The sequence below is a fragment of the Haemaphysalis longicornis genome, unplaced genomic scaffold (assembly GCF_048455015.1).
Source record: "Haemaphysalis longicornis isolate Haplotype H1 unplaced genomic scaffold, Haemaphysalis longicornis Haplotype H1 scaffold_4, whole genome shotgun sequence".
Classification (NCBI taxonomy): Eukaryota; Metazoa; Arthropoda; class Arachnida; order Ixodida; family Ixodidae; genus Haemaphysalis; species Haemaphysalis longicornis.
This window is the reverse complement of record NW_027526361.1, coordinates 39966965-39980866: the sequence shown is the minus strand read 5'-3', so window position 1 is coordinate 39980866 and position 13902 is coordinate 39966965. Positions and strand designations below refer to the sequence as shown.

The 13902-nt window shown below is 47.5% G+C and overlaps 1 protein-coding gene across 2 annotated transcripts in view; it reads right to left on the bottom strand.

Moving 5' to 3' along the window:
- Positions 1-13902, bottom strand: part of LOC144178534 (nephrin-like) — a 188794-nt gene that overhangs the window by 24707 nt on the left and 150185 nt on the right. For both annotated transcript variants that reach the window (XM_077706464.1, XM_077706465.1), the window contains exons 6-7: positions 5753-5952; positions 2503-2658 (exon numbers count right to left, since the gene is read on the bottom strand). In XM_077706464.1, coding sequence (XP_077562590.1) covers positions 2503-2658; positions 5753-5952 — 356 coding nt within the window. The remainder of the gene's footprint in view (positions 1-2502; positions 2659-5752; positions 5953-13902) is intronic.

The following is a 13902-nucleotide window of genomic DNA, read 5'->3' as shown; positions in this document are numbered from 1 at the left end:
ATCATAATAGCGGTTTTCTGCCAGCAATTTTTTATTTTAATGTTTGAAATGCAATCTTTACATCGACCTAAAAAAAGCAGTTCCAATTTTTACTGTTTTTATACAAACAGAGTAAAAATTGTAACTTCTTGCTTGAAGTTGATGTAAACATTGCATTTGCCATATAAGTATATCGCAAAATCACGAGCAGTCTAAAATCACAACAGGAATACCGCAAAAACCTATCAAGAATTCCTGTCGTACTACAAAAAAAAATGTTGTGACAACAGGAGTCCTGTTGTTACGACAACGCCATCTGTGGTTACGACACACATTTCTATCGTAACGACAAAGTCAATTTTCTCTACGACAAACATTCCTGTAGTCAATACAGAACAGCCATTTACACTACACTTCACAATGGGCAATAACATGCAAACAATGTGCAACTACTGGTGGAACATCAGGATCACGACAAGACAGGAATTCGGCACGGCGGGACATCACAATCGGGACAGGAGTACGACACAGCACAGAACATCAGAATCAGGACACGTCAAGAATACGACGAGACGACTGTACGACACGCGAAAATGCGACAAACTACAGAAATTTTTCTTGTCGTCATTTTCGACTGGGGTATAGGACGACAAATTTTCTCTGCCTCGATCATCAGCTGGGCTTGCCGTATAAGCGTACCACTGCGCAGTTAGGTAATGACGGTTAACGTTCTTCGAAGTCTGTAAAGCATTCGCTATTTCAATTACTGTCGTCATCTAAACGGATAACAGCAACGCAAACAATTTCAGCTCTAACATATTACGCGTTCGTCTTCGACACTTGGCAATTTGATCTTTCAGTTGTTATTTGTCCTCATGTAATTTCTATTAGCTTGTGGTTTCTCAAGAAAGCCGTGTACCTATTCATCGCTCCAAAGTTCGGAGAAGGGAGCTTCTCTTTCGGCTGGCGCTAACCCTCTAATAAACTAACATTTGTCACTCTCTCGATACTAACGAGACTAAATTTTTTCTCCTCTCAAACGAAGGCGCCTGAAGCGTTCTGCACAAAGGAAGCTTGTCTTTTGAATTCATTGAGTTCGCCGAAATAGTTTACTCGGGACAGCGAAATAGAAAATTATACATTATTTGCATACTCATATGGCAAACAGCACTCTGTTTTCCTTGTCCGTATGACACGAGACAACATATGGGCTGTCCACCCGAGTCGTGCGGGAGAGAAAACCATCATCGAATCGTGTGTTTCCACCACTCAAACTTCAACCTATACGGCGCGGACATCGTCTGGTGTAGAAAGCAATGCCAAAGTCCCTGACCGATTTGCCCCGCCAGATGAAAGATACACAATCCATCCTGCTAGAATAATACCCAGAAACGCGAACAACTCTGCGGTTTCCACCTCACCGAGCTTTCGCAACCCAACGTAACGCTGAAACATGATCGACACGTGGCGTGACTTCCAGACAACGTCAGGTTGGTGTGGCTGAGGTTGCGTTGAACCAAACGAGGCATATTCCCGTTCGCCAGGTACAGCGGCTATTTTTGCAGCTCTCTCCATCACCCCCTTTCCATTAAAGGGAGCTTCTCTGACAGCATGAACTAGACCGTATGCGAACAAATTCTGTCACTCTAGCGGCATTGTTCAAGTGGTTCTTCTCATTTTGCTCGCATCGGGCGTATAAATGGCACTGTTAACTGGAGAAGTTTTCTTCTTGTCTCCGAATTGGCGCGCTGCCAAGTCCCTACCGGCCATCATGGGGCATCGGCGGGTGGAAAAAAAAATAAAGCCGTTCCACTCAATGTGAAAGCTGCCGGAAATGCAGAGCAGTGATTCGCCATAATGGGCTGTACCGCCGTTATCCGCTCACGGCTACCACACCATGCAATTCGAATTTCGCGGCTTCGCAGTGCTCGCGCGCCACCTGTCTGAAACTGCGCCAGCGGGAGTTCCATTCTTTCTGCGCTTGCTTTTCGCTTGCTTTGCGCTTAATTTCGTATGCTGGAGCTGTTTTGCGTCATTTCGAACGCGTAATTTTTTTTCTTGCGCAACTGGGGCCTTTCTGCGGCATTTCGAACGCGCCATTTTCTTATTGCGCGTGGAGCCTTTATGCGTCATTTCGAATGCACCCTTTTTTCTTGCGCGGCCGCTTTTTTCGCTTACTATCGTAAAAACCAACCCAACGAGCGTTCCTAACTAAATGAACACGGGCGATGCCGGTTCATTGCGTATATTTTGCCTCGAATGTACCTATAGTTTTCGTTGCGCTAAACAACGGGGAGACGTAGGACAAGCGCCAGCGGTTCACGAGTAACCCTTATGACTATATAAACCGCTTGGTCTTCGAAGCCTCTGGGGTACACCACGATGACAGCGCTACAACAGAACGCCCTGTTGCTCTACTTGGGTCCAGCGAGTGAGCAGCGACGACAAGACGAGCGCCTAAAGTGCCCAGCACTTAAAACTACTCAGTAGACTGACGAGGCCTAGCTGCCGCGGCAGACTCACCTGTAGAGGCTCGTGCCTGGCGGCTCCGTAGATCCACTTCTGGGCTTCGTGGCACACCGGGGCAAACTGGACGCGCAGGAAGAGCGGCTCGCTCTGTGATTGGCCCAGACTGTTGGAGGCAGCGCAGTGGTAGTGGCCCCGTGCGGCCCGACTGACCTGCGGGCAAGAAATCGCGCATGCTCCAAACACATGCCGGCGACTTCTTCTACGCTTGGGAAAGAAACAGTCCAGCCGTTGCAAAGAAGTGGAAAAGAAGTCGTGCTACTCCCTAGCGGCTATCGAAAATACGCCCCGCTACTGAATTTGTATTACATACTATAACGAATTAGCGTCGAGCGAAGAATATACCTCGTTATAACGAAATAGTATCGGGGCAGTAAATTGGTTCGTTATAACCGGTATTCCTTATAACCATAGACGTAAAAATCGGCTCTAATAAATCGGCAATCTGGCTCGCGCAACAATTCTAGATAGAAAAAACGCATTTTTCTAGGCTTCGAACCCACTATAAACAAAATAGTCCTTATCTGTCTCCTTGCGGAATTTCAAACTAAACATACCGGAACGTGAGAACGTGAAATACAACTGAACAAAGTTCGTTCGGCAAAACAGGCCGTCTTTCTTATTTTCTTGAAGGAGGATGTGGCCTTCGCCTGGTGGCTTCTCACAGTCTGAGCGGAGTGAAGTTTTCAAGGTGTCCACGCAATAAAGGGCCTTAAGCTACTAAAAAACAGTTGCTTTGTCTCACTTTTTAAACATTTTGGTTTTATTATATTAGCTGCCGAGTTTTGAGCCTCGCGGGAACCAAATATTTCTTCGTTATAGCCGATATCGCGTGGCTTTCAAGGTTTTGATTTCATTATAAGAAGAATATGTGTCATTGAAATGAAGCATGACCAAACAAACTTCGTATTTAGTTCGCTATATCCGATATTTCGCTATATCAGCGTTCGCTATAGCGAGGTTCGACTGTAGTTATTTTCATGTTACTAGAGGTGCTTCAAGATGCGCTCAGTTTTTCCCTTTCATGCAACCATTAAGCACCATCGTAGCACAAAATACTAATGGTTTAAGCTGCACGCTAAATAAAAATAATTATTTTATTTTAATTTCTAACCACTTTTGAAGCATTATCACTCCACGGTTGTTATCCACCAAATATTTTGGCGCCTGGTCAGCCACCTGGTTCTGTATACGTAGCTGTTCGAACGGTGTCTAAAATCCCACTTTCTGTAAATTTTTACCTGCGACCGCATCTACTTTAATTAATGCCACAAGGGCGCCAAAATACACAAGGTGGCGCAGACTCATGCACCAAGATTTTTAAAAGGCCAATGGCATAACTCGAAGAAAATCTAGTTCATAATGTCTCCTGTGGAGTGTAGTAGAGGCCAGTAATATTTTCATCAATGATATTCAATTACGTAATTGCAATACTTATCTAACTCAAGAAGTACTGTCCCAATTATTAAAGTGTCAATGGGGCATTTTTAGGTACCCAGAACGGACATCTAACTGTGGTATTTTTTGCGACGTACTAATTGCGTACTCATTTTTTTACTGGTCAAGAAATCCAAAGAAATATAAAAAATACGACATGAAGACGATCCCACCCACATCATAAAACAGCGCACTTGAAGAGGCTCCCTCTAATACCGCTGTCACGCGGCAAATATAATGACATCTTGAGCAAATGCCATTCGGTCTAAATGTCATTAATTCGGCGCTGCACGAGAATACCGAGTGACATTTGAGGTGAATGACATTTAGCGGCTAATTGAGGTTCGGGAGCTCATTCAGCAGCCAAATGAGTAGCCTCGGCAGCGGTGCCGCTTTACTAGAGAGAAAAGTTCAGTAATCAACCGAAGAATGCTCTTCTAAAAACTGTTAGTGAACTTTTATTTTCCCGTTAATGTTGTTTTTCAAATAAAGAAAGACAAACAAGTACTAATTCATACGCAAATCTCGTCTCTAAATGCGCGCGCTACGTTAATACGGATTTTTTGCGGACTTTTCTCGGCTTGTGATGTCTGCGGATGTCACCTAAACCGGTCATTTCTTTCTTTTTATTACAAAAAAATAATCCTTTGTCACGTTTTAACAATATGATGTATAAACACTTTTCAGCTACACTTGAAATCTAATTTTGCGGCTTTGCGAGCTCACTAATCGTCCCCGCTATCACTATCAAATGACATTTGTTTCACCGTGTAGACTCCCACGGCCAAACCGAATGTCATTAACAGCTAATGCCATTCCCTTTGAATGACATTAGATTTGCCGTGTGGCAGGACTATTAGTTGGCCCGAATAAAATAAAAGAAGGAAAGAAAGAAGAAATCATGACCAAGTTTTTGCTTTATCTGCCACGTGCGCCCCGCGTAACTTGCTGTTTGGTTCTCCATTCATGCATTTATCAAGGGGATGCGCTCTCTCTTCGGGAATGTGGCATGCAAAGCAGCTGCTTTCAATCAGCTTATTTGAGGGCGCTGTTTTATGATTCGGGTTAGAGCGCTGCCACAAGGTACTTTTAATATTTCGCTGAGTATATTTATCAGTAAGCAAAAATTGAATACGCAATTAGTACGTCGCTGAAAATACCGCATTTAGATGTCCCTTGGGGGGGTACCAGAACTGCCTCGTTGACACTTTATTGATTGGTACCGTACGTTTCGAGTTGGATAATTCATTACAATTACTCAATTTTAATCTCAGTGACGAAAAAAGTATTGGCGGCTACTCACCTCTACCGGAAACATTATGCACTGGGTTTAATTCTAGGAGCGCCATCGCTCTCTTTTTATTGCCGTTGTGCTAGATAGCTGAATCACTCTGTATGCTCCACACGCACGGAATTCAAAACGAGCAGAAACACGAAAATTCCTCATGAAAAATTCTTCGCCTTCAGCTTAAAATGTTATAATGGCGTTCATCTGTATTGAATACAATAGAAAATAGTACTCGATGAAAGTGTCTGAACATCGTGACGCTCCTTTTTTACGCCTTTATGTGCACAGAATGAACAACAGTAGAGCGCGAATCTTTGTCGAGAACAGCAACTTGAGCAGTAATATTCCCATAACATCTAAAATGTCGCGGGTAGCAGTTGAAGATGTTATGCCATTTGCCCCCTAAAGCGAAGTCTCCCTTTTCTTTCCTACATTACTTTACCTCCGCGGTAATTGCGATACGTTTATCAATCCACCAGAAACACAGCGCCTTCTTTGGGCACGTCGTGGTTGAGTCGTTACCTTCTGGAGAACGAGGGAGCGGTTGCTGATGATGATACCGGCTGATGTGTTGGTCTGCAGGTCGCGCCCCTCAAAACGCCAGCTGATCTCGCTCACTGCCGGGTTGGCCGCCACGCTGCACTCCAAGTAAACGTCGTGGTTTTCCAGGATGCTGCTCTGCCGAAGCCTGTTTCCCAGACGAACCACAAGCTGGGGCTTATCTGCGTTCAGAGACGACAGCCAAGTGAGGCGCCGCTGAGTGGGTGGGCAACGCTTGGCGACTATGGTGTCCCATACTAGCCGGAACGACAGAAAGCAGGTATGCGACATTCCGTTCACATGTGGATACAAGCCAGGCACTTCCGGCATGATGCAGAACGTAATCAAACATGGCCATATTCTGAGCCTGTATCGAAACGAAAGAAAAAATACTAAATCACCCTCATTAACAACAACAACGTGTAGAAGTTACCTTAGAAAACGTTTGTAGGATGCGAACAGTTGCAAAAAGTTGTTGAGCTCGTTGCGGCTCGAATCCAGGCCGTTAGCATCAAAGAGGACGAGGTCAAAGAGATCAAATAGGACAAGCGACGGGCTCCGTGTAGCAGTTGCTCAATAGAATAGCGGGAGGGTTCAAAGCGAAGCAGTAAATGACGATAGATTATACAGGAACTGCTTCGCCTGTGCCCACAGGGGAATGGAATCTTGCAACAAGGCGAATGGTGGAGGGGACAGTGGTACGGAATGTGCGGCGATAGCTTTGAAGTTTCTACCGCATCCTGGCTTAGGTAGATGCCGCTGCACTATGCCTGGTGAGAACACACCACTCCTGATTACCAAAGCGCCCAATCGTGGGTTCCACTGCAGGTCAGTAATGGCATCGTTAGTTATTACCTGCGTGGGCAGATCATTGATTTCTTGGCCTAACCTACCCGCCATGGTGGCTCAGTGGCTAAGCCATTGTGCTGCTGAGCACGAGGTCGCGGGTTCGATTACCGACCTCGGCGACCGCTTTTCTGATGGAGGCTAAAAGCAAGAACGCGTGGGTGTACGAGATTTCGGTGAAGTTAAAAATCCCCAGGTGGTCAAAATTAATCCGGAGCCCTCCACTACGGCGCGCCTTATCGCCTGCGTGGCGTCGGCGCGTTAAACCATACAATCAATCAATCGATTTCTTCAGCAAACTGTTCATGCAGCAGTGCCATCAGGTGCTGAAGGGCTGCATGAGAGTCGGTGAAGATTGCCTATAGCTGAACCAGGAAAGAAAAAAAAAAAAAAAAAACGAAGGAAGCTCACACTAACGCGTAAAACAACAAGGTAGCGAAGCTGTAGGCAACCTTCAAGTCCATCACGACGGCTTAAGCCCATGATTGCCGCCTTTTTGCTTCTGCTTCGCTGCCGCAACCACCTTTACTTCATCATTGTTGCTATAACGGCGAATAAGCAAATCAAAGCAGCAGAGCGAACGAATAGAACGCGCACACTTAAACTTGGCCCCCGCAGGTGCAACGCGTACCCTATCACGTGTTCCGTGTCGAGCGGGTGGCGTGATTCCTCTCCCCACAGACACATCCGATTGAGTAAGCCGTTTCACTCTCGGGTGCTACCTCATGATCGTAGCCGAGTGGGTAAGAAGACTGACTCTAACTCCGTTTATCTACCGGACACAGGTTGGAGTCCTGCCGGTGAGGGGGATTTCATTTTTTATACTAAGTTTTCTTAAACGCCGGAATAACTAATTGGAGTAAGAGAGAGAGAGAGAGAGAGAGAGAGAGAGAGAGAGAGAGAGAGAGAGAGAGAGAGGGAAAGAATAAACTTTAATTAAATCCAGGAACAGATACTCGAAGCCAGAGCTACAAGGCTGTTTCCCAATGGAAAGGGGGGATGGGCGATCTTTCGGGTCAGGTGCGAAAAACTAGAAAGAAGTGTCCGAATCTCCAACCGAAACTGCGGAGATACAAAAAAAAAAAAGCCAGATGGGCGAACATTCGGCTCAAGTGCGCAAAGGACAAAGAAGTGACCGCATTGACGCATGAATAGACGAGTCGCGTTTTTTTTTTTTTTTTTCGCTCATCGGCACCAAGCCATCAATTTTAGTGGGTGGGCGATCTTTGAAGTGTTTGAGTAAATTGAATATTTCACCCCTAAACGGGGGTGGGCGATCAGTTTCGGGGGTTGGCGTTCGCTCGGAACTTTACGGTAGGTATGTTACTGCTCTCCTTATGGAGGGCTGTGGTAACTGTAGACCTAGGGAACACTAATTTTCTCCCTTTTTTTTAGATGCGGTGCATCTCTTGCTCTGAGGCATGTCCCTCCTGCGTCGTCGGCGTCCGTCCGCACGCCCCCTGCGCATGCGCGACTCTCCTCCGTTCGTCTCTCTCCCACAGCTGTGCGCAACACTCTCACTCCGGCGCATTAGCATAGCGACAGCTGGCGCGCTTGGTTGGTGCGCGCTTCGCTGCGTTAACGCTTCGTTAACAGCTGCTCCGGTGCGCATGTGCGCGCATGCGCGACTCTCTCCCGCGGTCTCATCTCCTTCAAGCGCTGTGAATATAAAGCGGGTATCGCTCCGCGGCGGTTCAGTCAGCGCTCGCTCTCGTTCTTCTCGAACATCGACGATGAAACCAAGAATCGATCACTGCTGCGGCAACCGCTCACTGTGCACTTTACTGACAATAAAGTCATCATTCTTAAATGTAATAAAGAGCTGGGTGGTGGTCGCTAAAACACGTGTACTCTCTCATTTCGCGTATGCATGCGCCGCATCACACCAGGGGTCCCTCGCGGGGAGACGGGGGCAATTTTTCCACCCCTTGTAGAACTGACCCCGTGTTAAATCGCGCTTCCTGCCAATTGCGACACATTGTAGATATCCCCTAGTATTCTTACGTAATGCTCGTCTACACCCGGATTCCGCAATGCCTGCATGACTGCTAAGGCTTCTACCGAGTCAAATGCATTCTCATTATCTATGAAGGCTACATATAGGGGTTCAGTATACTCCGCGCATTTCCCAATAACCTTATTGGTAGTGTGAATATGCTCTATTGTTGAATGGCCTTTACAAAGCCCTCCATATTCATTAGGTTGCTTGAAATCTAAGGTGTCAAAAATTCTGTTAACGACTACCTTGGTAAAAACCTTGTAGACGACTGACAGTAAGCTGATCGGCCTGTAATTTGTAAGTCCGTCATGTTAACGTTTTTATGTATTAGGATGGCGTTCGCGCTTTTCCAAGATTGTGCTACACTCGCGGTCATTAGGCATTGCGTATATTCGCCGTACGCAATCCGTAACATAGCCGTCCCCAGAATTGTGGGTGCGATTGCGTAAGGTAGCGGCAATGTGCTCTAATGCGACAACTTCTGAGGAGGCGGTCGTGAAGTAGCCCAGTTCTTGATGGCTCGCGGTCGTCCGCATTGATCCCGCAGCAGCGGCCACCTGTACTTCTTAGAAAGGATGACAGCTCCGCCATTCTCTCGGCAATTGAACAGCAGTGTGTGTAAATAAATAGTACACGTGAATGAAGACCATTTTCTCTACAGCCCACGCTGCGTAGGAGAACTCTTGCTTCTTGTCTTTTGGCATGTGCCATAAACCACACGTTAATGGAGTGACCACAGTCTGTGCGGCAAGGAAAGAACGACACCGGCGTATCGGTATGATCCGGCACGTTCACTGTCCGCCCAATTATCCCGTACTGTCGACCCCCGTACGCCAGACGACGTATTTTCTCCGCGCGATGGTACTAAGCGTTCACTCGCCAGGATCAGCAGCAGCAATCCCGGTGGTTCCGGTGGGTGGATGTATCCATTCGACGTTGAGAAAGATGTTGCCTTTAAATTCTTCGACTTATGTATGCGGCACGAGGTGCGCTCGCCTCCGTTTCTGGAAATTCTGTTTTAAAATAACTTGTGGTTTGACGTACCAAAACAACATCTGGCCTACGAGGCACGCAGTACTAGGAGGCTGCGAATTATTTTGGATCTCCTCGTGATCTTTAACAGGAGCAGAAATCTCACAACACAGGCGTTTTCTATTTTTGCCTTCATTAAAGAAACGGGCTCGCGGCAGGTATCGACCTCGCATTTTGAAAGCACTTGCTCAAACACAGGTGCATACGCATAAGGCGATACTCTCAAATCTTCGCGGAGCTTGGGCCGGTCGCATACGGAATAAGAATATCTCAATAGATTTCCTTGAAACCGCCTCTGAGAAGACTTTTTAAAGTGAAGCTTTAATGTTCGTACTGCTGCCGTTGAACGGCAATACGCCCAGCAGGACAGCCAACTTTCTCTGACGATGATGATGAATGATCATGGGTGAAGTGAAAGAAAAAAAAACGCTTCCAGAGGCCTGAATCGAACCCGAGTCCCTCACACTATTAAGCGGGCGTCCATCCGATTGCTACATATCGACACGGCGGAAGCGAATACGAAGCAGCATGTACCGATTCGCGCCGTACACCCAAGCGCAAACCTTAGTCCCACGGAGTGCACACCCGAGAGTTGTTGCGGATATTCTAGAAAAGTGATGCGTACCTCCAATTTAGCACATACTCGCAGTGTGGGACATGCCGACCAAAGAATGCATCTCGAGAAAGCTTCGCGTTGAGCCATCGGCGTCGTTAGACGGAGGGGTGCACGATATTTTTAATGAGCCCAAATACTGAGAACATTGCGCGTGTCTCAATCGCTGTCGTTGCTCCTTCATTGATGGCCCATACCCACACGGGGGATTGACCAAGAAACGGGGTAGCTTTTTCGGATTAAAACACCCCCCTTAAAGGGCTGGTGAAGAGCTTTTCAAAAAAAATTTGTTGGGGGCATTACTTTATGGTTTTCTTGACGCTGAATTCGAAAAACGTGTTTATTTAATGTGTAAATACACCCAAACCATCTTTTTTCGTCAAAATAAACGACGCCTGCCCGGCGGCGCGGTCAGAGCGCTGGCTGCCTTTCAGGATTGGCCGGCTGCAGATGACGTCATATTCGGTAATGCCGGCGCTGCCGTGACTGCTCGGCCTGAAGATCTCATCGATCTCATTCTGTTCCAGTTCAGATACGGGCCCGAAGGACCTCTGGTGAATGGAGGGTTCACACAATCTTTCCTTAGAATATGAGAGCCTGAGGGAAGTATAAGCGCAACAAGTTCGCTCGCGGCGAGCTTGAGAAAGAGGTTCTCCCCCGACGACTCATGGCCGACTTATGCTTCTCGGGTGCAGGGAAGTTGTGCAGATATTGGTTCGCCGCTTTTACCACCAGCGCTAGTCACAACTCCTGGCACATTTTTTTCGACACACCATCATCCCCTTCTTCGCATGTGCGACTTTGTTTTTGCATTCGGGCAGGCGGTACAACAAGCTGTGTGCAGCGGCCTGCGATGCGTACAAGCAGCAGCTAGCGAGCGGCCGGTTGCTGCGTCGCGCGGAGGTGCTGGTGCCGGGTCGCTGCGCGGCCGGTCAGCGGAACGTGTCAGTGCTGCACAAACGCAGTTTTAGAATAGGAGAACCGAACTGTTGTGGTCACCCGAAAAGTAGCGGAACCAAAACGCAACACACTTGTCGCCGACGAACTTTAGAAAAACACCTTCCCGAACAGCTCCAGCCAGCTTCGGTTGCACGGATCGCCTCGGAGGTTGGGAACTTTATGCTTAGCACCGAGACCGATATTTGGTCACTGCTACCTCTACAATCGCGAATGACTATCCTTAAAACAGTTTTTCACCGCACTATCATCCCATTTCTCGCGTGCGAACCTTATTTTCACGTTGATAGTCATTCTAGCCATCGGTGATATGTTCATTCTTGCACGCAGGTACGCCATCCGTCGGCCTCTCGCCGCATCTCGTGCTAGGGCAGGTTGCTGCCGACGACGCGCTGCGCGACCGGTCGGCGCTCCGCATCGCGATACAAATTCGATCACCTCTTTCAAAATCACCTTGGATGACAATCCCTAGCACAATTTTTCACCACACTATTCCTCCACTCTCTCGCACGTTCACTTGCTTTTGGCGACGGCCTTGATTCTGGCCGGCAGCGAAGAGCGGTCGCTGCCGCGGCATGCGTGGTGCGTGCGAGCCGTTTCGTGCGCCGTACGGGAAAGCACGACCGGCGAGTGTGCGGAGCGCTTCCGCGCGCAGAAAACGCTTCATGCTTTCAGCTTGCTTGATTTCTTCTTAAAATCTAGCTACACAGCTCAGTTTCCGTCACAGCCAACAACGTCGATCGGCAAAACGAGCAAGAAGTTCGCGAAGCCCTGAGCGCTGCGGTCCCACGAATTTTTTAATCCCCTTATAATAATGGGTCAGGAACTAGGGGTACCTGCATATTTGTTCGAGCCAGTCTCTTCGCGTATGAAGCACAGAGCACCCGACGACACGGCCGGCCCTGCGACTACTCGTGAAGGCAATGTAGTAGCCACGGGCGCTCGGGTAGGAAATCTCTGGTATCTAGGAGTCGCTTTAGGGAAGCACACAGCAGCATTACGGTTGAAAATCGACGCGGTAGCAACTCTACACAATTGAGATTAATAAAGGGCACATTGCACGTCTGCTTAATTCGGAACTTCGCTGAGAAAACTGGGACACAGCGAAGCGGCGGCGCACGCCGCTGGCCGTCTTCCGAATATGACGCTACTTCCGGTCGCTGCCTCTCGGTTTCTCGCTCTTCCGGCGGCACAGCCGCGAGCGGTGGGCGGGGCGTCGGGTCAACTTTATCGACGAATATCTCAGTCCCCAAGCGAGATATGAAGAAAATTTTTTTACAGTCATAAACTATCCAACATACTAATTGTAAAAAACAAACATTTACCCACTTTCAAAACCACTTCACCAGCCCTTTAAAGCACAATAAAATCAGTCTGCAGAATTGAACTGGGGAAGCGGCCACACAATGAAATAATAGAATTGGATAAGAATTATCGATTTATGTCATTGTTGGGAGAGCAGGAGAAACATCATGTTTTGAAGGGGTAAGAGCACAGGTGTCTAATCTCTGAAATGTAAGCTAGAATGGCCGCAATCACCCCTCTGCGACGAAACTTCGAATGAAATTATGACGGGCATCGACATAGTAAGGCCAAGGCGTTCAATTGATTGGTGGCGAGCGCAATCTTTCAGTTCAATCAGCGCACGATCCTTCCAACGACGCCTTCGCAATGCCTGGTAGTGCGACAACAGACAGTCTTCTAATACCTTCGTAAACTTCCATTTGCAACCGTCCGCGCGGACCAGTTTAAGAGAGCATTAAATAGCAAGACACCGTACGCTCGGTCCCTGTTCTCTTTATCTAGTAACCCATTCGAATAAAGCTCATCGTCCTTTGCCGACCCCCTGAGCATATGCCATTGTGCCCGGCCGCGGTGCATGATAGGATAAATTGGTTGCCGACGCGACCTCAGCTAATGCGCCATTATCAAATAGTTGTAAAATAAAATAGGCAAGTTGTCAGTGCGTAGATTTAAGCCCACGCATAAACGTTTACTAAGCGGGGATCACAACTATAACACGATTCAATTTATTAATCTATGTCATGATTAAACTGGCGGAGTTGCCGTGTGCGGCGACGTTTCATACGTTGACGTTGCAACGTCTATTCTATATCTACACGTCAACTCAGCAAGGACCCAGCATCACTGAAAAACATCTACTTCCTTCATTTTTTTTTTGTTTTCTTGAATGTATACAGGGGCAGTTATCCTCGTTTTGAGTAAATCCACTTCTCCTGCAGCCATCTGCTATCCCGTTATCACGCGGTACGGCGTCATTCTTCAGGATGTTATGTGAGTTTTTTGAGACACGCATAGCGCTGACAAGGAAACAGCGCAGAGAATAAAAAAAAAACGAAGCAGTTCCACTCAACGTAAAAGCTGTCGGACGTGAAGAGCTGTGATTAGCCGGAGGGGCTATGGCGCTGTTATCCGCTCATTGCTAGCACTCCTCAAGCTCTTCGCCTCACTGTCTCACTCCTATCTTGATAAACTGAACCGAGGTTTGTGCAATGCAATTCTATTTTCCCTCCTTCGCAGAGCTCGCGCACCCTCCACCTGAAACAACCACCTCGCACTTGGTGGAGCCTTACTGCGCAATTTTAAACTTTTTTTTTCTTTCGGGGCCACATTTTGTAGCGTGAGCTGCACTGGCCGAGGTTGAGCAGTTTCGCGTGGCTCCTG